General features: G+C 29.0%; 6 protein-coding genes across 10 annotated transcripts; 4 read left to right on the top strand and 2 right to left on the bottom strand.

Moving 5' to 3' along the window:
* The first annotated feature begins 750 nt into the window (after positions 1–750).
* On the top strand, positions 751–1,883 carry LOC134827037 (pair-rule protein odd-paired-like). The gene is made up of 2 exons (XM_063839568.1): positions 751–1,065; positions 1,169–1,883. The coding sequence occupies exons 1-2, from the start codon at positions 859–861 to the stop codon at positions 1,715–1,717; spliced, it is 756 nt and encodes a 251-aa protein (XP_063695638.1). The 5' UTR covers positions 751–858; the 3' UTR covers positions 1,718–1,883.
* A 3,939-nt stretch (positions 1,884–5,822) lies between these two features.
* On the bottom strand, positions 5,823–8,752 carry LOC134827079 (nucleolar complex protein 3 homolog). Its single transcript, XM_063839615.1, has 4 exons — positions 8,650–8,752; positions 7,764–8,589; positions 7,366–7,700; positions 5,823–7,297 (listed from the first exon to the last, which is right to left on the bottom strand). The coding sequence occupies exons 1-4, from the start codon at positions 8,650–8,652 to the stop codon at positions 6,125–6,127; spliced, it is 2,337 nt and encodes a 778-aa protein (XP_063695685.1). The 5' UTR covers positions 8,653–8,752; the 3' UTR covers positions 5,823–6,124.
* Positions 8,753–9,002: 250 nt separating this feature from the next.
* LOC134827239 (hsp90 co-chaperone Cdc37) lies at positions 9,003–10,443 on the top strand. Its single transcript, XM_063839827.1, has 3 exons — positions 9,003–9,158; positions 9,306–10,169; positions 10,222–10,443. Exons 1-3 carry the CDS (start codon positions 9,126–9,128, stop codon positions 10,411–10,413), a joined length of 1,089 nt encoding a protein of 362 aa, XP_063695897.1. The 5' UTR covers positions 9,003–9,125; the 3' UTR covers positions 10,414–10,443.
* Positions 10,444–13,979: 3,536 nt separating this feature from the next.
* LOC134835414 (microfibrillar-associated protein 1) lies at positions 13,980–15,652 on the top strand. Of its 2 annotated transcripts, XM_063850295.1 has the most exons (3): positions 13,980–14,036; positions 14,118–14,205; positions 14,294–15,652. In XM_063850295.1, exons 2-3 carry the CDS (start codon positions 14,136–14,138, stop codon positions 15,571–15,573), a joined length of 1,350 nt encoding a protein of 449 aa, XP_063706365.1. In that variant the 5' UTR covers positions 13,980–14,036; positions 14,118–14,135; the 3' UTR covers positions 15,574–15,652. The 2 variants fall into 2 exon arrangements, with proteins under 2 accessions (XP_063706365.1, XP_063706372.1); XM_063850302.1 differs by lacking the exon at positions 13,980–14,036 and having other exon boundaries at positions 14,083–14,205.
* LOC134835403 (centromere/kinetochore protein zw10) lies at positions 15,612–18,050 on the bottom strand. Its single transcript, XM_063850283.1, has 3 exons — positions 16,163–18,050; positions 15,974–16,041; positions 15,612–15,882 (listed from the first exon to the last, which is right to left on the bottom strand). The coding sequence occupies exons 1-3, from the start codon at positions 17,952–17,954 to the stop codon at positions 15,667–15,669; spliced, it is 2,076 nt and encodes a 691-aa protein (XP_063706353.1). The 5' UTR covers positions 17,955–18,050; the 3' UTR covers positions 15,612–15,666.
* Positions 18,051–18,583: 533 nt separating this feature from the next.
* Positions 18,584–27,423, top strand: LOC134828389 (RNA-binding protein Musashi homolog Rbp6). 4 transcript variants are annotated; one of them, XM_063841371.1, is made up of 5 exons: positions 18,584–18,801; positions 18,865–19,123; positions 25,343–25,592; positions 25,896–26,560; positions 26,620–27,423. In XM_063841371.1, exons 2-5 carry the CDS (start codon positions 19,038–19,040, stop codon positions 26,984–26,986), a joined length of 1,368 nt encoding a protein of 455 aa, XP_063697441.1. In that variant the 5' UTR covers positions 18,584–18,801; positions 18,865–19,037; the 3' UTR covers positions 26,987–27,423. The 4 variants fall into 4 exon arrangements, with proteins under 4 accessions (XP_063697441.1, XP_063697432.1, XP_063697448.1 ...); XM_063841362.1 differs by having other exon boundaries at positions 18,966–19,123; XM_063841378.1 differs by having other exon boundaries at positions 19,024–19,123.

The raw sequence follows: 27,423 nt of genomic DNA on the forward strand, positions 1-27,423 counted from the left end.
AAGCGATGACTTTCTGTATAGTGAAACTTGGAAGAACTTATAATTTTGATCCAAACAATGTTTATTTTAATTCTGTTAATATGTTTTTGAAAGCCAAAAATGTCAAAAAAAAAATATATATATATATATATATATATGTATGTATATTAGTATTTATTGGCATTTTTTAGAATGGAGTGCACCATATATAACAAGGATCAAACAGAAAGCTATAGCTGAATACTTCTTTATTTTTTCCTTTAAATCAATGATCCTTATGATGATTATATAACATTTTTTTAGTAAAAAAAAGAAATTTTGTAATTAGATTGAAAAAATTTGAACAAAACAAAATACAAAAATATCACAATTTATATTGAAATCAGGTTTAAACTTTAATAATAATTTTTTTAACTGCCTCTTGAATAAAATTGCGGTATTAAACTTGACTTGTCGTCTGTGTGTGTGTCCCAAAATCATAGTTATTTGTGGATCTTGAAGGTCTTTGAGCAGTCCCAGGTCTTTGATCAGGTTGTGAGGTGAATGGAATTGTATAAAGGTTATGAAGAGTTCGAAAATGTAAAGTAAAGAGTAAAAAAAGCAACATCGAAATGCGGTATTGTATTAGTATTTTAAAACCGATACGCTAAAAATCTTTATTATGCTAACTAATAAATCTTGAAAATTAAAATGTACAAAACATATGTAAACAAAAAAAATTGTATTAAAAAAATTAAAAATTAAATTAACTTTCAGTAACATGTCATATATGAAGTTTGCACATCGTTTATTCAAAATGTGGTTTTAAAACGAAGAAATTTCATTATATTTTTTATATTTAAATTATAAAATAATTTTGTCTTTGTATTTTAAATTTATATGTATTTTAATATTTTTATTTTTATATTTTTGTCAGGTGAAAAACCATTTAAATGTGAACACGAAGGATGTGACAGACGATTTGCTAACTCATCAGATAGAAAAAAACATTCTCACGTTCACACATCAGACAAGCCCTACAATTGCCGAATTTCAGGATGTGATAAATCATACACACATCCATCGTCTTTACGGAAACACATGAAGGTGAGTGACAAACTTATTTGATAAATTTATGCATAATTTATAACAATTGATTAAATTAATTTTATAAATCAAGATGCAAACAATTATATATAACTATTTTTAGATTCATGGAAGTCTTGGTGAAAAATCTCCTTGTCATAATTATGATAGCGATGGAGAAGAGTCAAGCTCATCAAGCATCACTGGAGGAACCCAATCTCCTCCTGCAAATAGTCGATTCAATCATGATAGCAAAGTTCATTTGTTACTAAACCTTAATAATAGTACAGTAGGCAGCAGTACTGAAAGTACAAGTCTAGAGCTCATAAGTAACGATAATAACAATAAATCTCCGTTAGTTCCTGATTATAATGGTGGTTTAATTCAAATTGGGTCACCTTCATCAATGATTCATCAAATTCACCATACCCATAGCTTAGGCCCAACACTATCGTCCACGACTTCTCAATCTGCTACCACATCACAATCAGTACTGAACCACCATCAACATCATGCTTTAATTTATCATCCTCATACTCCGAATGATTGGTATCATACAGGACCGACAACCACAACATCTTCAGATTCTGTGACTCCTCTTAATCCTTTTGGACATCATCATCATCATCATCACCATCACTTAGTTCACCATGGGCCAACAACTGCATATTAACAAATTTATGAATTATTGATGCAAAATTATTCAAAAACTTATAGATAATTTTTTTGTTCTTTGAAATGTATACGCCTTTCATGTACAAATTTAACAGCTCTTTAATTAATTTATATGTAATAAAATATTCTTTTAAAATACGTAAAAATAGTTAAAATAAAAATATTGTTTTGTAAATGATAAATATGAATATATGTACACATATTTAATTTAAAAGAGATTTATGATTATTTTTTTAAACGTTTTAAAATGTTCTGCTGCAATTTTTTTGTTACATAACATAAATTTAAATTCATTGAATACACAATAACTTAAATATTTAGTTTTTATAAATCAGTGTCACTTAAAATCATTTTTAGACTTTTTGTCATAGCGCGTCATTCATTAAAGGTTAAAAAATAGTTTTGGTTTTTTTTTAACAAATTTTAAATTAGATTTAAAAATTCGATGAATGGTAAAAAATAAAAATGGAACATTTTGCTTTATTCCAATCAAAAATAATTTTAAGGGACAAAAAGTTTAAAATAGGTTTGAAGTGGCCTTATTTAATTTCCAAAAGTACACGTTTAAAAAATGATTTGTATTAATATATTTAAAACATTAAATGTAAACTTTATGAGTTTTATCTAATATTAATAAGTAAACTACTTTTAACAATCAATCACAAATTATATTATATCTTTTAGAGTAATATAATTAAATAAACAAAATATACGTAAATACATTTAAGTATCATTTAAATAAATAAAAGAATTAAATATTTATTAATATTTGAAGCATCAGTAGATAGGTAAGTATGTTTGTTTTTGAGGATAGTAAAATTTGGTTTTAATTACGGAACAGGAACAGTTCTTTCATCCTTTCGAAATTATTATGTCAGAAGTAAAAATTTAATTATTTTAAAAATTAATATTCATTGAAAAAAATGAGGAACAATCACAGTCGTTACTACTGACAAGAGAAAAAACATACTATACTCTATATGCTCTATACTTGATTTGAAAAATATCCAAATTACTAAAAACTTAAAAAGTATTACACAATTCATTAATTAATATTTTTAGTCTAAATCATCTTTAACTGGGACTGCTCATCTTTAAATTCTGCTCAAATTGAATTCTACGTACAAAATGAATTTTCTGTAGTTCGTAATAAAAATTACGCTTATATCAGTGATTTTTGAGTGTTCTTATTACCAAATTTATATTGATTTTGCCATACAAGATCTGTTATTTTCAGTTTATAAAATTTATACCATTTTGGTAAGGGGTATATTTTCATCTTGACCCTAAAAGTTTGACGGGCTCAGTGAGAATTCCATAATATGAATGTCTCCCTCTCATAACAACTTGTTTCATGATTTATAGTTTCTTTTTTTCAATCTCCTCGAATAATACCTACTTGTTTCAGACTTTATAGTTTGTTTGTTTTTTTTTTATTTTTTTCAATATAAATTTGTTTTAGAATACATTTTTTGATATTATTTTTTTTTTATTTATTTTTTTTAATTTTTTTATTTTATTCTTATATTAACTTCTTCCATTTACAATCTTTAAGAAAAGTAAAGTTTTGGTAAAATATTAGTTAAAATCATCAGAATTGAAGAATTTTTGACTTCGCTTTTGGAGATGATTAGTTTTTTTTAATAAATTGTACCTACTACTTTTTGATAGACAATTCGACCCAAAAATGATCCTCTTTCAAATTTCGAGTCATATTTGATACGTAGAATTTTTAGAAATTCTATTAAAAGTTGTACTTTTTTTCTATAACGGTGTTTCGTTAAGTATTTATTTAATTATATCTACTTTGAGTATTTCAGTTAAAGTAAAAGAATCTTTTTCTTTAACACATAAATAGCACAATCAAATTTGCTAATTGATACAAGGTACTTTTTATAATTCCTGTCCAATGTTCTAAATGAATCATATTATCTCATTCCATTCTTTTCGTAAAAGTGATGTCTCTATATTTTATTCATAAACAAAAGTTCAGATTATTCTTTAAAAAAGTATATACAACTTAGGCAAATACAATTTCAAAATATTTTTAGCATTTTTTTTTAGATCAAAAAGTAAGGAATTGTATTTATTAATTGAATAATAATAGAAATAAAGAAAATATAGATGATTCGTCATCTTTTCAGCATTTTTCAAGATCTTTAATATTCAATAGAATATTTCGAGCCTTGGAATAATATCATTTTTTATTTATTTTTCTCGACAATTATTTATTTTCTATGAAATTTTTCTCAACAATTATTTATTATCCATAATATATTCGAACAATAATTTAATTATGTTATGAACATTATTGTTGGAGTATTTTAAAGACATTTTAGATATTTTGAACTAATTTTCGTAACAAAAAATTGTCAATAATTTTCCAACGACTTTTTAAAAATTTTATTTTATTTAAGGCCAATAAAAAACAATTAGAAAAAAAGGAAAATTTTGACATTTTTTTGGGACTTTATGATTGAAAAACGATAAAAATAGCAATAAAAATGTAAATGATATTAAATATGACATTAACTTACTTTAAACACGCATTTCAAAATTTTTCATTTTTTTTCCTAGAATTTTAAGTACACTTCGAATGTGCAAACATATTTTCAAAAAGTTGTATATTTTACGAAATACAAGTAGTTGAAATTTTTTAAATTTGAATTTCATAATTTACCACCATAAAACATATGCTTGCAAACCAATAATATTTTCCGAGATATAGCCGGAAAACTCAATTTTTGGGAAAAAGTTGTTCTGGGGACCTCCAAATTTTAAAAATCTAAATATGCCATCTTATATTACGTAAAAAGACCTTTCTTTTGAGTATATGGACACCACTGGACACTCCGAGTTCCCCCCCTTATCCCCCTTTGAAAAGTATTTTTCAAAAATTTTCCGAGAAAAGTGAAAAACTTTTCTTCCATGGTTTGTAGCCCTTGCTAAGACCTTTCCAACAAGCCTACTCTTTTGAATCTACTGTACTCCATAGGAAAGTTATGGCTGAAAAACGAAAAACTTTAATTTCCCTCCCACGCCCGATAGGGGATGAAATCGGAAAATCCAAAAATGCAAAACTTCTTATTTTTAATGGGTCTTTCATCCCTCAAAGTTTCATTAAAATCGGAATACATGATTTCTGAACTAGGTCGTTTCAATATGGAATTCGTCAAAATACAAAAAAAAATGATTTTAATAAATTTTTGATAATTTTTAGTCATTTTTCGTATGTTTTGAAAGTTAATATACCATCATGAAATGACCATTATTATAATAATAATTATTATTACAGTATTCTCTCCTTCCAGTATTCTCAACGAATTTTAATTTTCATTTTCAATCAATTTTCTGGTATTTTCGAGGTATTCGTTTAGTTTTCACCAACCGCATTTTTAACATTATGATTCTTCTTATGAGCTGAGGTGAAGATAATATTGGAATCATCAACATTATGAGTGATGTCATAAAAGGTGACATTAAAAGTAAACAACATAAGTAAAAAAGGTTGTAGAGAAAAATAACAATCTAATCAATTCTGGTATTGTTGAAAAATAAAATAAAGTCAAAAAGTGTGTAAAGGATGTGCGTAACGCAAGATATATTTTTGCATCGAAACGCAATCAAACATTTTGACACGTGTCCTAAAAATGAATTATTTCTTATGGTTTGATAATAAACCAAAACCAAAACATAGGTATATTCTATGTATTTGATTTAATGAAAATAAAAAAGCTCAACATTTATTTGATTTCCATTTAACATTTCCATTTCCATTTACCACACTTCGAAGGAAAAAAAAAGTCTTTCTATACCTTAAATAAAAACATTTATTTTAAACACTTGGTCTGGCCATCCATATTTTTTATGCACAAGTTTTTTTTCTGCGTGTATGAATATAGAGCAATATTTTTATTATTATATTTTTGATTTTTTTCTTTTAATTTTTTTACGTGTTTGGACGTTAAATTAATGTTCATTCTTAAAATTGAATTAAATTTAAATTAAATTATTATTTTCAAATTCGAACTCATAAGTAAAGAAAAAGCAAAAAGCTAAAATAAATATATATATATATTTTGGTCACGTGACTTAAAAAATGCCAGAAATGTCAGAAATGATTCTATTTTATATTCAATTTTTATTTTTCCCACTGAATTTTTTCGACAAAATCGCGGGGAGGGGTTGATACGTTAAATTTATTCGCCGTAACTTTTCTTTCTAATTAGAGATTTCATAATCCCGAGATTAATATTTTCGGCTTGAGTACATCAATTTTTACCATAAAACATCATAAACGTACCCTTTGGTCAAAAAGACCCACAAACATGGTTTAGCACAGACAAACAAAAAGAGTTTAAGGTAGAATATTTTCGATTTTTTTTTTTATTTTATTCATATCCATTTATTTTTTAGGTCGACAATTATTCCATGTATTCTTGCAAATATTTTGTAGTTGATTATCTAAAAATGTATGTTTATTTCGATTTGCAGATATTGGAATATACGTTTTTTGGGGAGTTGGTATAACAGGATTGAATGAAATATTTTTACTATCATATTGTTCAAACAATTCACCAGGACTCAATTTTGCAATATCAGAAGTTAATACTCCATTGCCTGTTAATGGTACACCGAGAGCAATATAATGAATATATTTACGAACAATTGGATGGTAATGTTTGTACATTAATCCAATTTCGAATAAATTGGTACAATTTGCATTACTATACTCAGGCTCATCAATCGATGGATCGTATTTACCGGAGCCAATATGTTGTTCAGTATCTAATAAGACATCCAGTTGGCTATTCAATTGAAGAGATGCCTTTATGATTGATAGACATGATAACGCTCCGTTATGCAGCAATTGCATACTTAAAATCATTAATCGTTTTATAAACGCCAAACTGCGTAAGGAAGTTAAATGCTTTCGTCGCTTCACCAAAAGGTTTTCTACTGTCATCAAAATAGATTCTGTATCTTTGTAACTTTTTCCTGAATGTACTGCTAATAAATTTTTGTAGAGATGAGAGTAGAAACGCGCCGGATCAATGTTGAGAACTTCTCCTTGACCTGATAATATTGTGAAAACTGTTTGTACGCAATGCAGCTGCTCACGATAGCCCAAATCTTCGTTAAGAAGCAATTTATACAGAACATCTACAAGATCAGTGAAAAACTCGATATTGATCATATGTGCAAATTTGGCTAACCCCTCCAATGTAGCACTTAATATTTTAGTATTTGGGTTTTGTTTAAGAATTCGAAAGTAAATTGTAAATGTCAATTTCATTATGTCAATTAACTTTGCATTTTTTGTTTGCTTATTTTCCTCTGCCTTGGTTTCCAATAATTCTCTTTCTAAATCAGCTAGTCTCTTTTTTCGTTTCTTTTCACGTTTTGAAAGACTTATAACACGAGATTTGTGTGCTTCAAGTTTTTTCTTCTTTAACTCATTTTCTTTTTCAGCATCCAAATTTATGTTTTTAATTTGAAGACTTAAAAGGCATGAAACGACTTCAACATGTACTATATTGTGATTCTTTTTAATAAGGTTATTGATGTGTCTCACGATCTAATAATTTAATGACAAAATTAAAAAAAAAAAAAGGAATCAAAAAAATTGTTTTATAATATACTTACGTGTCGAGTCAAATCCAATCTTTTATCCGTTTTAAAGATTGAACAAAATGTTTTATGAACCATTAATCGAATATTATCATAATGTAAGTTCAGCATTGCTACCAATAATTGTCCGATATTCGTGCTAAAATTAAAATATGGATGCTCTAGTAAAAGCTCACAAAGACAGTGAACAGAAAGCTCCGCAAGAATTTTATCTTCATTAGTCGCTTTCATCGTTTGAAATCGTTTTATTTTCAATTTTGATATAAGTCGTTCCATTTTAACCAAAAAACGCTTATAATACTCTAATAAATCCTTTTCATAGTTGATTCTCTGGAGTGTTACCTTTTTTACTAAAATGAAGGAAATTATGATTAGTTTTTTATACTTTTTTTATGTCAACTTCTATTACTTACCTTTGTGTGTTTCCAAATCAATTACTCCTACACGATATTCCGGAATAATATCTCTAAATATTTCCATGTTTGACAAAATAGCCATTTTTCTTATTGTGAAAAAGTTTATCTGTCCATCCTTATTTTTTTCATCTATCATACCCATTAGAGTTGTAAGATTTTTAATTTTTTCTTCGGGTTTTTCTAAAATTCCAGAACAAAGTACACCAATTTTAAACTTAAGCGACTCAATAGTTTCATTTCGTTCTACAAGTAAATCAGCGGTTGATAGTGTATTTTTATGGTTTGATATTGTAGATGGTGTCTTGATTATTTTATCTAAGCTATTTAATATATCATTGTCTGAATCTAAATCTTCATCCTGTGCATCATCATTAACTGATTGTACGATGTCCAAACTTTTCTGACTCTCTTGAATGTGGCTTGTTTCTCTCGGTACCAAGCCATACTTAGTTTTAATAGGAAGAAGTTTACGCATTTCTTTATTATTTACATTGTTATCGTTTTGAAGACGGTATTGAAATTCCATTGTTTCGGTGTCATCCATAAAATCTCCATCACTAGAATTATACGATTCTATTGTATTTTCACTCATCATTTCCAATCTGTTCTCCAAGTCATTTTTGCAATTTGAATCTTTGTGGGTATCTGTATGCAGTTTCCTACTATTTTGAAAATTTCTTCTCGAAACAAATTCACGTTTTGATTTGAAAATATTTTCATTTTGTTTCTTTTCCTTCGACATTGTTTTTTTGGATTTAAGAAAATTTTTTTTATGACGTTCATGATGTCCTCGTTTTGCAGAACTGATTTTTATATTTTTTCGCTGCGAATGAAAATAAAATCGTTTATTTGAATGCTTTACGATGTTTTATCACAAATTTACCATTGCTAACCGTTTTTATTTATTTATTTAGAAAAAAAAAACACATCCACATGGAAGAAAATTTTTATTTTATGGACCCAGTGAGCACTAATATACTCAAATAATACCCTTCGAAAATTGTGCACCAAAAAAATTGTTAAATATTTGTTCATGTATTATTTTTTACTTTATTTAAATATTTAAATACATAAATATTTATAAACAAGAAGTAAAAAATCGTAAATAATAATAAATATAAATTTACATTACTATATGTAAATTCCTTAGTAAACACTTATGTGTAAATAAATACGTTTTAAAAAACTATAATTAATTATTATTTTTATATGCCTTGTTTTTAGGCGACTGCGACGATGTACGTTTGTCGCTCTCTGTTGTCATAACTTAGTGAGGGTTCTAGAAAAAACTACAATTTTCCATCCGGAGAAATAAAAAAACTTTGTAAATCATTTGTGAATAAAAAAAAGCTGACAAAAATGGTCGATTATAGCAAATGGAAAGACATTGAAGTAGGGAAAGTTTACATATTTTCATTCACATCTCAAGAAATATTTTGCTTATGACACCTTCTTAGGCGAAATTGCATTGAAATAGTCTAGATACACAAATATGAAAACAAAAGAGAAAAATAATAAAATTAATTAATTTTTGTTTAGGTTTCTGATGATGAAGATGATACACATCCAAACATTGATACTCCGAGTTTGTTTCGATGGCGACATGAGTCACGAATGATACGAACTGAAGAAATGCAAAAAGAGAAGGAAAGATTTAAAAGTAAAAAAATCGAACATCAGAATAAGTTAAAGGATATCAAAGAAAAGGTAGCTGCTGGCACAGGAGATATAAGTGCTTTAAAAAAACAACTTGAAGAGTTAGAAAAACAAGATGTCATCCTGAAGAAGGAAGAAGAGGAATTAATTAAAAAGGAAAAGAAAATGCCATGGAACGTTGATACAATAAGTCAACCTGGATTTGCCAAAACTATTATCAATAAGCCAAAACCCAGGCCAAAGTATGATGAAATGTCAGAAGAAGAAAAGGAAAGACATTTAAAAGAATTTATACTGGAAAATAAACAGCTGGTTAAGGAATTTGGCATGTTACGAAAATATGATGACTCAAAACGATTCTTGATGGATCATCATCAATTAGTTTGTGAAGAAACAGCTAATTATCTTGTTATTTGGTGCATTGAACTAGAGATGGAAGAAAAGCACGATCTAATGGAACACGTAGCTCATCAAACTATTTGTATGCAGTATATTCTTGAACTTTCACGGCAACTGGATGTTGATCCACGTTCCTGTGTCGGTTCATTCTTCACAAAAATACAAGTATGTGAACCAGATTATAAGGCACAATTCCATATGGAAATCGATGGATTTAAAAACAGAATTCGCAAGCGAGCACAGGAAAAAATTGCTGCTGCTCTTGCTGAGCAAGAAGAAGAAGAAAGAAAAGCTCGAATCGGACCAGGTGGCTTAGATCCCGTAGAAGTTTTTGAGACTTTACCAAAGGTTTATTCATATTAAATTAATTCAGTATAAAAACTAAAAAATTATTTTTTAGGAGCTTCAGGAATGCTTTGAAAGTCGTAATGTACAAAAATTGCAAGATGTAATTTCTAATATGGATAAAACTGAAGCAGCGTATCATATGAAACGGTGTGTTGACTCCGGTTTATGGGTCGCAGATGCCTCAAAAGCTGCATCCGATACTATTGAAAATGAACATCATGATATAAAAGAAGAACATAAATAAACTTATTATTTCAATAAAATTACACTCAGACATGGAAAAAGTTTATTTTTTCCCGGGAACCAAACTCATTTCCCAAAATTATATTTACCTCAAGATATTGAAAAAAATCATAAATTAAGTCAATTTTATGCGTTTTTAAAGTAATTCTAAAAATTTTAATCGTCAAATTATAAAATTTCTCTATTTTTTTTTTTAAATTCAATATTTCTTTATGATTTTTGTAAATTTCCCGGGAACGAGGTTCCCAGGTTCCCGCACTTTTTCCAGGACCGATTATACTATGTACTTCCTTTACTTTAAGTAGTTTATTTCATTTATTTTATTAAATGCCTAATAGAATGAACATAAATTCCTGTTTTTTTTGTACAATACGATACAATACCAATAGTAAGTGGGGCAAATAAAACCTGAAAATTCATCGATTATCAATCACCAAATATCAAATATCAACAAAAAAAAAATGAAAACAACTAAATAAAATATTGATTAATCATGAAAAACGTCTAATGTTGTTTGCTCAATTTTAAATTAACTAGGTTGAACTATAATCATGGAAAATCAAAACATCAAGAAACAAAGGCTATCTTCGTTTGTTGTAATTAAAAAGAAAACCAATGAAATACAGTGAAATATGTATTTTAAAATGTATGTCGATGGTGACTAATTATATTTATATATTCGATTTATATACATATTATCGATTTATAATTAGATTTATATATTCCTCGAATTGAATATATAAAAAAGCAATAAAACTGTTTGGACATGCAAGGGTCAACAGGATATTATATATGTATATTAGGGACCCCCAAAAATTTTTTGTTTGCTTTGAACCGACTTTTTATGATTATTTAGCCAAAAATAAGTAGTTTTGGCTCAGAAACTATATATTGAATCGGAACGGTTTTTGAGCGAAACGGCAAAAACGATTTTCAAGGCTCTTACGATGGGGCTTCGACCCCCGGTACCTAATTTTTCAAAATATAAAGCTTCAAATGGTTTTATATTGCTGCGTTTTAATCCAAAAAATCCTGAAGTTACATGAAGTTTTAGAAAAATGTAGTACAAGATAACTACGCTTTCGAAGGTTTTCATTCAAAAATTCGATGTTTTTCGATCTATTTTTAATTTTTTTCATTGACGAAAGCAAAAATTTGTAATTTTAGAAGAAAGAAGACTTTGTTTTCAACAAAATAGAAATACATTCATTTTTATATATTACAGTTTAAGTGGTGAATTTCACGAAATTCGAAATTTAGAATTTTTAAAGAAAGTCTCCTTTCATAGGATATTTTAAAATTTTGAAAAAATGCGGTATTATTATTATTATTATTATTTATTCTTTTCTTCTTCTTAAAACTACTACTTCAGCATTTGCTGTTTTCGGTAGTAGAGAACATTAATTAGGATAACAATTCAGAGTTCTGACTAATTCTAAAACTTTAAGCTATCTTAAATTAAGGGACGTAGGGACAAATCAATACACGTTGGTCAAGATTCTTTTAAGTTCAGTTTTAAAGTACACAACGTTATCAGTTCGACGGACATTCACAGGGAGTTGGTTGTAGAAGTTCAAGCCCTCGTGAAAGATGCTATTCCGCGAGTAGTTCGTCCTGGATAGCGGGATTTGTAGGCTTGATCTACGTCGGGTGTCATGGCTGTGTCGTTCACTAATTAGGGGTATAGTCAAGTTCGTTTTTGTCATGCCTTTGATCATTTTGAAAATAGTCATGGTTCGCTCATATTTAATCAGTTCGGGAATTTTTAGGACTCGATATTTCTTGAAAAGTTCTGATGTGGATAGTGAGCGGTGACTGTATTCGTGATAAAAGACGAACCTCATCGCCTTGTTTTGAAGGCGTTGAAGAACTTCAAGGTTCACGTGACTGGATGCTCCCCATATGGATGCCATATATAGCAGATGAGAGTGCACATGTGCGTAGTAGACAGCCAGTTTTGTTTCTTGTGGTAAGAGGTATGCTGTTCTACGTAATGCAGCAATAATGGGGCGTATTTTCCTCGCTATGTTCTCGATTTGCTGATTCCAAAGCAGATGTTGATCAAGCGTCAAACCCAGGTATTTAGCCTTTTCAACTCTACTTATTGGCTCTCCGTTCACGTGTATGTTTGGGATGGAGATTATGCTGGAGATGTCGTACGTCATGTGTGGCCTAATTGGAATGCAGCCGGAATGCAGTCGGAATGCAGCCGGAATGTCATTCGGAATGTCGGAATGCAGCCGGAATGTCGGAATGCAGTCGGAATGCAGCCGGAATGTCGGAATGCAGTCGGAATGCAGCCGGAATGTCATTCGGAATGCACTCGGAATATCCGGAATGCACCCGGAATGTACTCAAAATGCACTCAAAATGGGTGCATTCCGAGACATTTCGGGTAAATAATTAAACTTAAAATATCCCAATTAAATAACAACATTAAACCTATACACCTGAAATGCGGTACCGTTGAACGTAGCTGTACGGATACAGCTTGATCTGGTTTTTTATTTTTCATGTAAAAACTAATTGAACTTAAGTAAAACTAATGCAAATTGGTGCGTTTTTGTATTGTTCTGTGATTACATTAAAAAGGTATCTCTAACGGGTTATATAATACATATAATAATATCATATTATAGTTTTTATAATCGATCCATTTTATGTTTAATTTACTTTATTGAACTTAATTTCATTCAACTTTTACATAAAAATAATAAAAAAATATAATTATAAACAAAATACAAAAAATTCCCATATAAGAAGACTTTATTTGAAAATTCCAAATTACGAATTCCGTAAAATTTACCCCGTAAACTGCATCACATAAAACCCAGTGCAGTTCTATTTTGTTGTAAATCAAATCCTCTATCTCCTAAAAATACAAATTTTTGCTTTCGTAAATGAAAAACTTAAAAAATTGATCAAAAAACATCGAATTTTTGAACAAAAACCTTCGAAGGCATAACAATCTTGTACTATATTTTTCTTAAACTCCATGTAACTTCAAGTTTTTACTGGGGGTCGCAGCTCCGTTGTACTAACCTTCAAAATCGTTTTTGCCGTTTCGCTCAAAATCTGCTTTGGCAAGGTATGCGGTTTTTTCGCTAAAACTACATATTTTGGGCTGAATTATCATAAAAAAGCGGTTCAAAGATGATCTGAAAAATTTTGTGAAAAAATAGGGGTCCCTAATGTATATAATTCTAACCGATAATGAGCTAATAATTAGTGATAAAAATATTGGGAAAAATATAGTAGAAACCTTTCGGAAAACCTTTAACGTCTCATACCTATTAGAACTCACGAGCTACTATCAAAGAAAATCTCACAAATCAGAGTGATAACAGCGAGCCGAAATTTTTTGAAAACAAATAGTTTTTTGAGCCCCAAGTTCCAAAGATTTTCTTTGAAAATTGAATAACTGCTCGGATTTCCCGCCTTCTCAGCTGAGGTGAACATAAAATTAAAATTTCATCAATTTTAAATTTAATACCATAAACTGCTTTCTGCAAGCCCAATCAACTAACAAAAATATTTGAGTGTCGCTGATAAACGTCTCAAATGGACAGTGAAGTAAGCAGAATTTGGTTGTTGGTAAAAAAAAAATTATTTACATAAACATAGGTAATTATACCCTGCATAACTGTAGGATTTTAAGAAATTCAAAAATAACGTCTACAATTTACACTTTCAACTGATAAATAGCAAATAAACCTGGATAAGATGAATCAAGCGTCATCCGTTTTTGGAATTCAAAGCACAGCGGGAGCTGTACCTGTAAAAAATGAAAAAGGTACTTATACAGTTATATTATCAGTTACATTAGTAAAAGTTATACTAATTAATCAAGTGATTTTAATGTAATTTTATGTTTTTTTTAGGCGAAATTTCTATGAAAAAAGTAAAGGTTAGTCGATATATATCAGGCAAACGACCTGAGTACGCTCAGTATGAAAGTTCCGATGAAGAAAGCACAGAAGACGATTTCCTTCATACTAATCGCAATCGAATTGAAGATATTGATACACAAGTCTCTAACCTTGAACCAGCAGGAGAAGATGATTATTCTGATCCACGGTTAAAACGTTTAATAGAGTGCACGAAATACGATGGAAACGAGAAACGTAGATACCGAACTGTTCATGAGCCAGAAGTATTACAAGAAAGCGATGAGTTGAGTAATTCTTCTGAACAGCAAAATCATAGAACGCGGCGTATATCACTAGAACAAAGCGAAACGGATTCTAACGAAGATTTGAGTGATTCTGAGATAGAACGAAGACGACAAAAGCTAAGAGAAAAGGCACTTCAGAAGAAGCAAGATGAGGAACTTCTAGCAAAAGAGGAGGAAAAGCAGAGTGATATATCGGATTTAGACAGCTCTGAATATGAAACTGATGATGAAAGTGAAGGCGAAAATGAGCCTCGATTAAAACCATTATTTGTTCGCAAAAGGGATAGAGCAACTGTTATCGAAAAAGAACGCGAAATAGACCAGCAAAAACAACAAGAATACGAAGCAAGACGTCTTTTGAAGGAACGTAGAAGACAAACTCTTCGTTTAGTTGAAGAGAGCGTCAAAAAAGAACTTGAGCAACTTAAGGCTGAAAAAGAACCAAATATTGGAGACGTTAACACCGATGATGAGAATGATGAAATCGAATATGAAGCTTGGAAATTGCGTGAATTAAAACGAATCAAACGTGATCGGGAAGAAAAAGAACAATTAGAAAAAGAAAAGGTAGACATAGAACGGTTGCGAAACATGACTGAGGAAGAACGTCGACAAGAGCTTCGTTTGAATCCAAAACTGATAACAAATAAAGCTGTAAAGGGCAAGTATAAGTTTTTGCAGAAATACTACCATAGAGGAGCATTTTACTTGGAAAATGAAGATAATGTGCTAAAGCAAGATTTTTCTGCTCCAACGTTGGAAGATCATTTTGACAAAACAATTCTTCCAAAAGTCATGCAAGTTAAAAATTTTGGAAGATGTGGACGAACAAAGTATACACATTTAGTGGACCAAGATACAACAAAGTTTGATTCTCCATGGTTTACAGATAGCACTGCAAATGTTAAGTTTCATACAGAGCGAGCCGGAGGAATGAAACAGGTATTTGATCGTCCTTCAGCATATAAAAGAAAAAATAATCAATGAAGAATAAAACTTATTTTAATACAATAAAAAAATTTGGATCGTTTTTGAAGTTCCATTTATATCAAGTTTATATCAAATAATCAAATAATTTAGTTAAAGTATCGATGCTATTACCGTTGCTCGTCTATCAGTATTTTGAAATAAGGCACGAATTAGATGTTTGATTTCTTCAGCCTTAAAATTTGCAGCCAATGTACCTTTGCCTCCACACCATAACTCTGAAATCTCTGCTAACGATGCACTAAGGATTGTTTTCAGTTGCATTAATTTCATCCAAAGTTTTACTTCAATCTCAACACGAGAATCATCCTATGGATAAAAGATTCATATATGTATTCATAATTGACAAAAAAATTAAATAAATACATATCTTTATTAGAAACATTATAAATTAACTTACATCAAAAAGTCCTGGTCCTTTTTTCTCAATGAGTAAAATAATGTCTTCCAATTCGTTACATAATTTAGCTGATGGGAAGGTAAATTAATTTTATTTTATTCATTAGTTGATACAAAAATCAAAAATGTTTTCCGTTTGAATTTAACCTTGAGAATTTCTCAAAAAGTGATGTAGGAAAAATAATCTTACCCGTAATATCTTCCATTTTGACTATTTTATGAATGACTTTTTCACATAACTCGTTCAATAGTAACGACATACTTTCTTTATAAACCATAGAGGGTAATATTGGGTGCCATACATTTTTCAGTACTTCCATTTGTCTTAAACACTGCCGAAGCAATCGATGTGGCCCCGGACTTATTTGTGAAAATTCAGAAAAATCTAATTTTTCCAAAATAATCCGTAAGTTTCTTATTTGTGTGTAGAGCTGTGATTTGAATTTTTCATCACCCAGATGATATAAAAATTGTGTTACATTTTCAAACGATTGTAAACATTTTAGACTATTATGAGTGATTCCCCATTCTGCAATAAAGTGACAATTATTTCGAAAAATAGCTGATTGTTGCGGTACACTTTCCAGTAATTTATTGTGATATTCACAAACTTCTTGACCATAACGTTCAAGAACCATGAGAACTGTATTTAGCACTTGCTCAGAGTTTTCCTCAAATTCTTTTGCATTTTCTATAACTGTTTCCAAAAGTTTAATTAATTGAAAAGTGCTTTTTGAAATTTGGCATTTAGTAAGTGTACTTTCAATGGTGAAAGTAGACTCTACTGTTTTTGTATCATGCAAATCTTTATGCATAATAATTTTAGCTTCGTCAAGGGTATTGGAAGCATATTTTTTACTAAATAGAATTATAACTTTGTCAATAGCCGTTATTAAACGCAAATCTTCCTGCTTTTCGTTATTCAAAAATTGCACATCACATAAAAAATTGTGAATTCTTTTCATATCTTCAATTATGGTTGAGCTCTTCATTTCACTTATTGATTTAGGAATTGCTAAGCTAATACATTTATTTATGATTAAATCAAAAAAATTATCTTTGATATTTTGGGCAATAATTGAGAAAACGGATCGGTCGTTATCAATGATGACATTCATATAGCTTAAACATTTGAATACTTTTTTCACATTGTTGAAGACAACACGATAATCGGGGTAACCATTATTTTCATTTAAATTGTACGATAAAAGCAATTTAACAGTTGTGCAATCGGTGTCATCCAAATTTAATGTACAACTTCGAGTACATATGGGTTCAAAGACGTTTTCAAGAAGGAAGTCGCACATTGTTATCGGACAGTAATTGGTATTTACCAATGCAACAGTTGTATCGCGTAATTGTTCCATATCTTTACTAATACGAATACTTATTGCTTTCGTATTTTGAAAAGTTTTGCTTTTAAATTCTACCAAAGATTCAAAATTCTGATGTAAGTTGCATAAAAAGGTCTCATACTCTTGAATGTAATGAATTTTTATATTTTTGTAGCAATCTAAATGACGAATAATATCATTGGACTCGTCATCGTATATTAACATTTTCAGCTCTGCTAGTACATTTGTTGCGTCATTGAAGCGATTAAGCTTATTAATCTTGTGTATTTCATTTAATAAATTTTCAATTTGAACAAGCTTTATGCAAGTTGTAAGACCCAACGCACTTTCTTCCAGTGACTTTACCATGCATTCTACATCATCTTTGCATTGGCTCTCATTATGTTTCACATTGTTCTCTAAATGCTCGAGAAATGTCTTAACATCGTGAACCAAATTTTCTCCTTCTAGCATAAATCGTTCATTCTCACCAACATCTGGAAGGAAGTTTTTATACTTATTCTCAATACATTTTCTGCCTTTCTGCTGATATGACTTTATTTCGCTATTCAAAATCGCTATTTGTTGTCGTGCGTCAGTAATTTCAGTTTCATGAACTGCATTAATTACTCTTCTTATGAAGCTCATGTTATTGTATTTATTTATTTTGAGTTTTTTAAATTTTCAAGAATTACATGTAACTATGCAAGCGAATACGTTGAATATCTTTGAACGAAGTTTGTTCATAAATTTAACTTATAAATAAATGTATTTATTTAAATACTTAACTATGGAACAAACATTCCCTTTGCCTGCTTTGTCTTTAATAGTAGACATGTTTTTCATTTTTGTTATTTTAAATAAAGTCTTTCGACATTAACAGATAATTGTTCATTTTAACAGTTGAAAATTGAAGCGACAAAAAAATATTTATAGGTATAAATATTTATTTATTCTTCATAAATTTTATAAATTTCCCGCGAACAACTTTTAACTTTTTAAATTGGAAGACTTAAGTTTTTTTAAGACTTTTAGTTTTAATTCTTTTTGCTCGACATATAATTTTCCAAAAAGAACTAAAACGAAACTTTAATAATTTCCCTATTTTTTTTCTTGCTGGAATTTCATAGTATTTGATATAAAAAATAGAGAGGCCGAGATCACAAGTCTGAGTTTCCATGATTCCGGATTACAGTAAGACGAATGAAATTGATAAAATCGAATTAGCAATCTTAAAAATCGCTTTTGTTTGTTTCAGTATCAATGTGTAAGTGAAACCATAAGCAATTTTAGAAGAAAGAATTTTTTGATTTGTTTGAAAAGAATAAATTCACATCCTTGTTTTATTATTATTTGGTCTTTTAAAAAAGTTTGTTTAAATATTTGTAAAGTAAATTGTGCAGTGAAATTAATTCAATGTATAACAGACCTAACGAATCTTAGAGTTTAAAATAAAAAAAAGTATTGAAGCATTATTAAATAAACCACTACTTAGGTACATATTCTTTTACATACGTATTCTATTGTACAGTAATAAATATATATACAAATTTTTAAGAGAATCCTGCTGTACTTTTCTTTAATCCTGCTGTTGCATTCTTTGATAAAGGAGCAATTAGTAAAGAATGTTATAGCAATATTATTTACCTGCAATCTTAGGTCTAATATTTCTCATAAACATTTCCTATGCTCAAACAACTAACGATTTGATTTGAAGAAGTATATCAAGCAATGTTATTCGAGACCCCAACGACAAAAATGTATCAAATTTTACAACAACCATCAGTGGCATCCAATATTGCAGTTCAAAACTTAAGGTAATAATTTCTTTCCTTTATAAGCATTTACTATATATTTGTAATACGGAAAAAAATTGTTATTTATAATCTAATTTGATAACATATTTGTTATTGTAAAAATGTTAACTGATTATCTGATATATCTAGTATATCTGATTATTTAAATCAAATTCCTAATTTCTACTAATTAATCTTTTAAATTTTACAATTGAATAAAAGGAGTTTAATGAAATTGTTTAAAGGACAGGTAGATAAAAACGTAAAATGTAACTTCATGACGAAACTTGTAAGACTGCTTAACTTACTATGGATTCAATAATCTCTATCGCTTAAAAGTACATAAATATGAATAAAAACAAGTTGACCATACAATTTGTCTTTGAAGGATGGTTTTTTCGATGAAGCAAATATTCATATACCTACATATATATAATTGTTTTTTCTTGCTTTATTTAAATATTGATAAAACAAACAATCCTAGCAACAGTATACATTTTTGTAGTCTATTCTATATAAGGCCAAAATAATATTAAAAAAAGGCCTCAAATTTTCTACTGCCTAATTTGTTTTTGAAAAATCACATCTAATATCGATTATCTAATGTGTGATGAAATACGTATTCAAATTTTAGTACATTTTTGAAATAAATTATTTTGAAAAAGATCAAAATTTTTAATTTTTAGTGAAAAATAATCAATTTTACGAAGAAAAATATTCATACAAAATAACAAAAAAATACTTTTTTACGCTGCAAAATACTTATGTATAGTAAATTACATGTAAATCTTACCTCAGGTTTAGAAGGTCTATTAAATCGAAACAATTTTTGTTTATTGTATCGGCATTACATATACTTATATTTGCATGAAAAACATTTTTACAAAAAAATATTTTTATGAAATACCTTAAAAAAAATTATTTATTTATTAAAAAAATACAATCTAACAAAGTTCAATTAGTCTGACTTAATTTCAATGTTAAACTTTTATATTATGATTGGTTACATGAAATTGTTCCTCTAAAACTGCATTTTAGTTGTACAAGTACAGTTATTTTAAACGTTGAAAATAAAACTTTGCTACAATATCTAAAATAGATTCGATAAACTCACTCATAATTTTCTTTTTACACTTATTTATATATAGTAGAACCTAATGTTTTTATATACACATCTACCGTTTTCAAATAATACTGGAAAAAAATCTAAAAATAAAAAAATGTGCCAAAGGAAAATTTCTGGACAAATTTTTGATCAGTTAATATTTCACTGACTTTTATTTTGTCAAATATTTTTATTTTTAGATTTCTTCCCTAATGTATTCTACCATATTAAATGAAATGATACTTATTATTTTTATGTAGGTATAATTCTATTTATGTTTTCAAATATATGATGAATTTCAAAAAATATTTCGCATTATTTCGGACCAATTTTGAAGGAAATTTTTCCTTCTATTTTGGTGCATTTCATCTTAAAAAATACCAAAATCACGATTTTCATTCATCCATAAAACAGTAATGGAACTGAAAAACTGAATAGTTTATCTTGATGTCCATCAATTTTTACCATGGATTTTTACCATGCTTGGCAACGAACTGTTTGGTCAGAAAAGCCAAAATGGTATATTTTTTGTTTTTAAAAAAGTTTTGAGTCATTGATAAAAAAAAATGCGAAAATAAATCACCAAAGCAAAATTTTCTTATTTTTGGATGGACATCACAAAAAAATAATAAAATTTGGACTTTCGGTATGCTCCAATTGTAGTATTTATTTGAAAAAAATGTTTGAGCTTATTTTTGACAGTTTCTTTCTCACGATTGTAACTGTAGTAACGATTGTCTGATGTAAACAGTGGATTTTTTGGCAATGGCCTTGAGGCTATTAGGCCTTTTTCAACAACTTTGGGTGTCTATTTGTAGAATTTTTTTCTACAGAAGTCTCGGGGCCTGAGGCTGCAGCCTTATCAGCCTACTGGTAAATACGCCATTGGTAAATGTAGAAAATATAAATCATAAAATGATTTGGTCAACAAAAAATAGATTTGAACAAATTGTTTTCCAGTCAGTTATCAAAAAACAACCGTTTTGTTTTCAAATTTTTGAAAAAAAAAATAAATAAATAAACGAAAAATAAATTATTAACGATTATCATAATTTCGTTATCTCTTTTTTAGAAGCTAACAGTGATAACATGTGGAACGTTTTATAAATTTAAATTGAACTGGCTTAAGAAGAACCGTCATTCTTCCATGTAGTTTTAAAATTACATAATTACTTATTTAATATTTTGTGTTTTTAATCACACATTATAAAAACACATCGATTTTAAGTGCATGCTTCAAAATCCGGGTAATTTTTCAAGCTCAGTGTGCACACAGCCCATTTCACAATTGCAAATTTGTGACAGCCCCGAGACACAGGCGGCACAAATTTCTAAATGTGCGCTGGACTTGTTCATTCCCGAGTTCATTTCCGAGTTCATTTTAAGTTCATTTCGATCTGCTAGCAATGCCCTCTCAAGTTCTGTAGAAATATCAATTTTAAAATGTGCTGAGTTTGCTGAATTAATAGTAAGTTTTTAAAGAAAAAAAATCTAAGGAGACAATAAATAAATAAACATGTACCTAATTAGGTAATAATTATAATAATAAATATATATAAATCTGATATAAATAAATAACAACACAAAGAAAAATTGTACAATGGTCTGCCTTTCTAAATTGATTGTAGGTAACCCTACTGAGGTCCTGAATTTTCCACTGAACGAAAAAAAACTGCTTTGCTTTACTCATATGCGCATGCGTCGAATTGTTTTATTTTATTTAAGATCTTTTTATTTAATTACATTATTTTTTATTAAACAATATGACATGTTAATTATTTTATTTTAGCAATGCATATGATAAATTAAGTATAAACAATAATTCACATTTTTTTTTATACAGCTATAAGGAGTTTTTATATATAGCACAATTTTCAAAATGGCGACAACTCTTAACATATAAATAAAAATATAAAAATAAAATTTTGTTTTAATCTTATAAGATAATGATTCACATGATTTCGATCAAATCGATCAATTTAACAGTAAAGTTTTAAGAATTCAAACTCAGTTAAGATTTGACAGAAAAAAAAAACAAAGTATTATTGATTTTTCCATGCATAGGTGTATGTATGTAAAGTAAAAATTTTCTTTCAACTGCATTTCTTAAATATTTTATTCGAATATGATCATTTTTATGATACTTTGAATTTTAGATGTCCATTTTAGAGACAATGTTAATGTCCCGAGACAACAGTAACATACATATTTCAGTACTGCTGTGACAGGACAATATCACTGGCTTCTAAATTAAATATTTCAGTTAACACAATACAAGTTCTTTGATTTTTTTTTATCACTTTTGGTTGTAAAAAACATTTTTAAAATATAAATTTTATTTGAGGATAAGCTGAAATGTTAAACTCTATTTATTTGAGTGTGTGTGAACTGCAGAAGCTAACTATGACGACTAGGGTTGCTTTGCTTTTTCGTTCGATCTCACGGTGCCATGACAACTATGTACATCTATGTAAAATATATATTTACAATGCATACTACAATCGTTGTACAATCATACAGTAACACGAATCAGGACATATTTTCCAAGGAATCACGCATTGCAAAACTTGTATTGGAAAAACGAATTATTTCGAAAATAAATGATTAAGCATATGCATATATATTGTTCCTATACAATGGGTTATTTATAATAAAAATATCAGATACAAAAATTAGTTGAATATTTTCTAAATTTTTATTATGTACCTACAAATATATATATACATATACAAAATGTATATAACATTTCTTTAAAATCAATACTACGGTCATTGTAATTCTCATAATACATATACATATAGAGACTTCGTAAGAGTTTGCGCAACTATTTCGAATATATTTTAACTCAATTTTGTTTCACTTATATTTTAGCTTTAAATTTAAAATGATTATAATGGTGTCTTTTTCTATGGCTTAAGCTTCATTAATATCTTTGTGTTTCTCACAATTTGAAAACATCAATAAAAAAATTAATTTTTTACTTGATCTTAGTCGTTAAGGCGACAAAATAAAATAATTTAATTTTAGTAATTAAATTCTACTTTAGTCCACTAAATTAAATTAATATTTTCATTTACATTTCATTTATTCAGTACTTCTTTATTTTCTAAAGGTCTAAAATAATGTGAAATATTTTTACCGCATTTCGAAGAAAAAATACGTTATTAAACTCACTCGTGTGTGTGTGTGTGTGTGTGTGTCACCTGTGCCCGACATTTTTTTTTTTAATTCTTAGTAATTTGAAGACCCTGAAGATCTGTGGGCAGTCCCTCGGGCTATGAGGTGTATGGAATTGTGAGAGGGTCATGAGGATTACGAAAATGTGAAGGAGTACAAATTCGTGAAAAAAATAAAATGATAAGATGATAAATATTTCGGAAAGTTTAAATGGGAAGTATGAAATTGTTAAGTGAGGAGTACAAAAAAGCGAAGGCATGTAATATCGAAATGCCGTTCTTTAGACGACTACTTTCTTTAAGGTGGAAAATTTTAGACTTAAAGCTAATGCACCTCTAAAAAAATATTGAGCCATTTTAAAAAAATAACAGTTGCATTCCATTCTAAAAATACCAATATCACGGTTTAAATTTCCTTTGGAAAAATTTTTTTCTCCTTGTTTTTTACCATTTTTTTTATTTATTTTATTTTTTTTATACAACATAAAAATTGTATTTTCATTCAAAAATGTGGATTCGATCTCATCAAATTTACGACAGATTCCGACGAGGGGGGGAGGGAGGTAAACAGAATTGTACGACGTCGTAAAAATATGCCATATTCACGATTCAAAAATTTTTCGTTTTGAATTATTAAAAATAATTTTTGAACTATTTCAGACTTTGTAATCTTTTTTTTTCAAATTTTCACTAATTTGAGTTTTTTTTTTCAAATTTTTCACGAGCTTTCATTGAAATTTAAACTGGTACTAAAAATTTCCTTTTCAGTGAGGGGGAGGGGGGTCATGTAAAAAACACGTCGTAATTTAGGGGGGGGGGGGTTTAAATTTCGACGGTTTACGATTATAGGGGGGGGGGGGTTCGTTGGAATACTCGTTGGAAGCGTCTTTAAAAGACAAACAAATTTGCTGAAGGAAAAAATCATTTTCGTTTTGAAATGACAAAGTTATTGGTCAAAAACTAAATTTTTTTGGCTAACTTTGAGCCTGCGTAACTCAAAAAGTTCCCAGTCGATTTTCGAAAAATTACAATTATTGCTGCAATCCATTTTCACATCATGTCTCTAAAAAAGCTGATAAAAGAATGAGTAAAGTGTCAGACAAGTATTTGACAATTTTCCACAATTTAGGGAAAACTTGGGTATCTAAAAATATGTTTACATGTTCTACTTGTAAGAGCATTGCAAATAAAAATTATAAAGAAATGTTCGAGGATAGTGCGACTACGAGTATTCGATCATTAAAATCGGACTTATAGTTAAAAAGATATGCACATTTGAAAATTTGACGCATAAAAAAGCGAGATATGCGCGAAAAACGCGAAAAAGCCTCCCACGGGTCAATGATGAGTCAGAACCAAAAATGACCGATTGGGATTTGTTCAGGATGACAAGGCCTATCCGTATACGAAATTTCAGCCAAATCGAATTTTTTACTCACATATTAAATAATTATGCCCTATACTATTTTGGAGATACTATATAAAAGCTTTATATATTGTAGAAATTTTTCATAATACATATATATATAGCGTTCGTATAGTCACCAAGAACATGTCCCAAATGACGTTTTGAACGACTTACCGGGAATTCTTATTTTTGGATAGACATCAGGATAAAACAATCAGATTTGGACTTTTATATTTTTAGAATGGAATTTTGGTATGGTGGATAACCTCAGTCGTGAGAGATTTTATTTTGAGTGCTATTTTCTCTTATATTTTGAATGAAAATCTCAAAAAAGTGTATTGAATTAAGAGATTTGCTTTTTCGGTGTTGGCGTAAATAAGCTTTTTGACCAAATTAATCTTCAAATTTATACAAAAAGGAATGCTACATATTATAATATAATATAAAATAAATATAAACAATATAATTATTTTTTAATGACAAAAGAGATATTTTATATTTAAGAGATAATTTTACAACTATATTATTTACTATTACCATATATTTTATAGCACGCCTGCTATTGATGCCACTGTAATTGAAGACATTCATGTAACACCACAAATAGGAGGAAATACACAAGGTACTTCAAACTCTAGTTCTTCAGGAAGGTCTACACCGAAAGATGGAATCGATTCATCACCAGGAAAGCTGTTTGTTGGAGGGTTAAGCTGGCAGACGTCAGCAGAAAAATTGAAAGAGTATTTTGGTTCATTTGGCGCTGTTACAGATGTTCTTATTATGAAAGATCCAGCTACACAAGTAATGTACATTTCAAAATTTATTTTAAAAATTGTTTGCTACGAAAGTATTAAGTAAGAAAGCTTACTGCAAAAAGTGAAAAATGTTTTCCACAATCATTTGATTAAATGTTCTAAACTTAATTAAAATACATTATCAAAGACCAATATTAAAACCTTAGAATTAAATCAAACTATTAATTAACGAAAATGTTTCAATGTTTTAATGGTTTCAATTTTATCCACTACAAATCATAAAAATTTGTAGTATAAAAAGGTTAAGATAAAGAGCGTCCTTAATATGTTTCTTAAATTTTCTTTATAGAGGAGTAGAGGTTTTGGATTTATAACATTTTCGGACCCACAAAGTGTTGAAAAAGTTTTACAAGTTCGAGAGCACATTCTTGATGGTAAAAAGATTGATCCCAAATATGCGACCCCAAAAAACAAACCTAAGCCGTCAAACAAAACAAAAAAAATTTTTGTTGGTGGTGTAAGTCAAGAAACATCTGCAGAAGAGGTCAAAATATACTTCAGTCAATTTGGTAAAGTAGAAGAAACGGTAATGTTAATGGATCAGCAGACTAAACGCCATCGTGGATTTGGTTTTGTCACATTTGAAAGTGAAGATGTTGTTGATCGTGTTTGTGAAATTCATTTTCATACAATAAAAAACAAAAAAGTAGAATGCAAAAAAGCCCAACCAAAAGAATCTGTAACTCCAGCTGCTCAACTCTTACAAAAACGCATGATGATCAGCAATGGATTAGGTTTAACTGGTGTCCGAATTCCTGGAGGAACAAGTCCATTACTTACAGGATCTCCTATCCCTCAGGCCAGTGTTTTACAAACTCAAGGAATAGGAACTCTAACAAGTAGTCCATTGGCTTTACATCAGCAGATGGCAGTTTTGCAGCAAGCTCAAAACATAGCATCAATGGGTTATGGTAAAATGATTACAACTTTTAATCCGGCTTTACACAGTTTAAGGTAATTAATGTTTCATGACTTCATTAATAGCACAAATGAGAAATTCAAAAAATTCACAGATACTCTCCATATCCAATACCTTCAAGTGCACTCGCTGCCGCAAACGCTACCACCGTTGGAACGGTAAGTCAAGTGTCACAACAACAAGTAGCGACACCTCAAATGGGCCAAGTTTCAACACAATCGCAAAGCAATCAACAGGCTAGTGCTACCCAAGCTACCGCTCAGAATGCTCATGCTTCAATACCAGTACAACATACTTATAACAATCCAGGTGCTCAAACTGGTTCTCTTTCAATGACAAGTAATCCGAATGCTGCAGGCATACCAGTTTATCCAGGTTTGCCTACTCTACCCACTATGGATTTGTCAGCTTTTCAAGGTGTAGATTGGGGTTCTATGTATGGAATGGGAATGTATGTGTAAAAAATGTTGTTGATAGTTTTTTGAGACTAATTGAGTTAATATGCAAAACAAACAAGTAATGATTCCTATTAATTAGTACACTTTTGAAACTAATTTTTAATCATATACTATAGAATTAACTATCATGTATTTTTATCTAACTAGCTTTACTATCATATACACAGTATTTGTGTGTATTAGGAAGTAATATAAGTATACTCATCTTTATTTTCAATGTAAGAATTTATTTGTTTTAAAGTTTAAGCATTTAACGTGATTAATTATATGAAAGTGTATGATGGTTGATTTTAGAAATTATTAGTGCCCAACAGACATATTGTATTGAATGTAAACGTGCACACAATACTTAGATCTCCATATGCTTATTTTATACAGTATTGATTAATGATAATTAAAACTTTTATTTGAATACTCAACATTTGAAAAAGTAATTGTGA

The sequence above is a fragment of the Culicoides brevitarsis genome, chromosome 1 (assembly GCF_036172545.1).
Source record: "Culicoides brevitarsis isolate CSIRO-B50_1 chromosome 1, AGI_CSIRO_Cbre_v1, whole genome shotgun sequence".
Classification (NCBI taxonomy): Eukaryota; Metazoa; Arthropoda; class Insecta; order Diptera; family Ceratopogonidae; genus Culicoides; species Culicoides brevitarsis.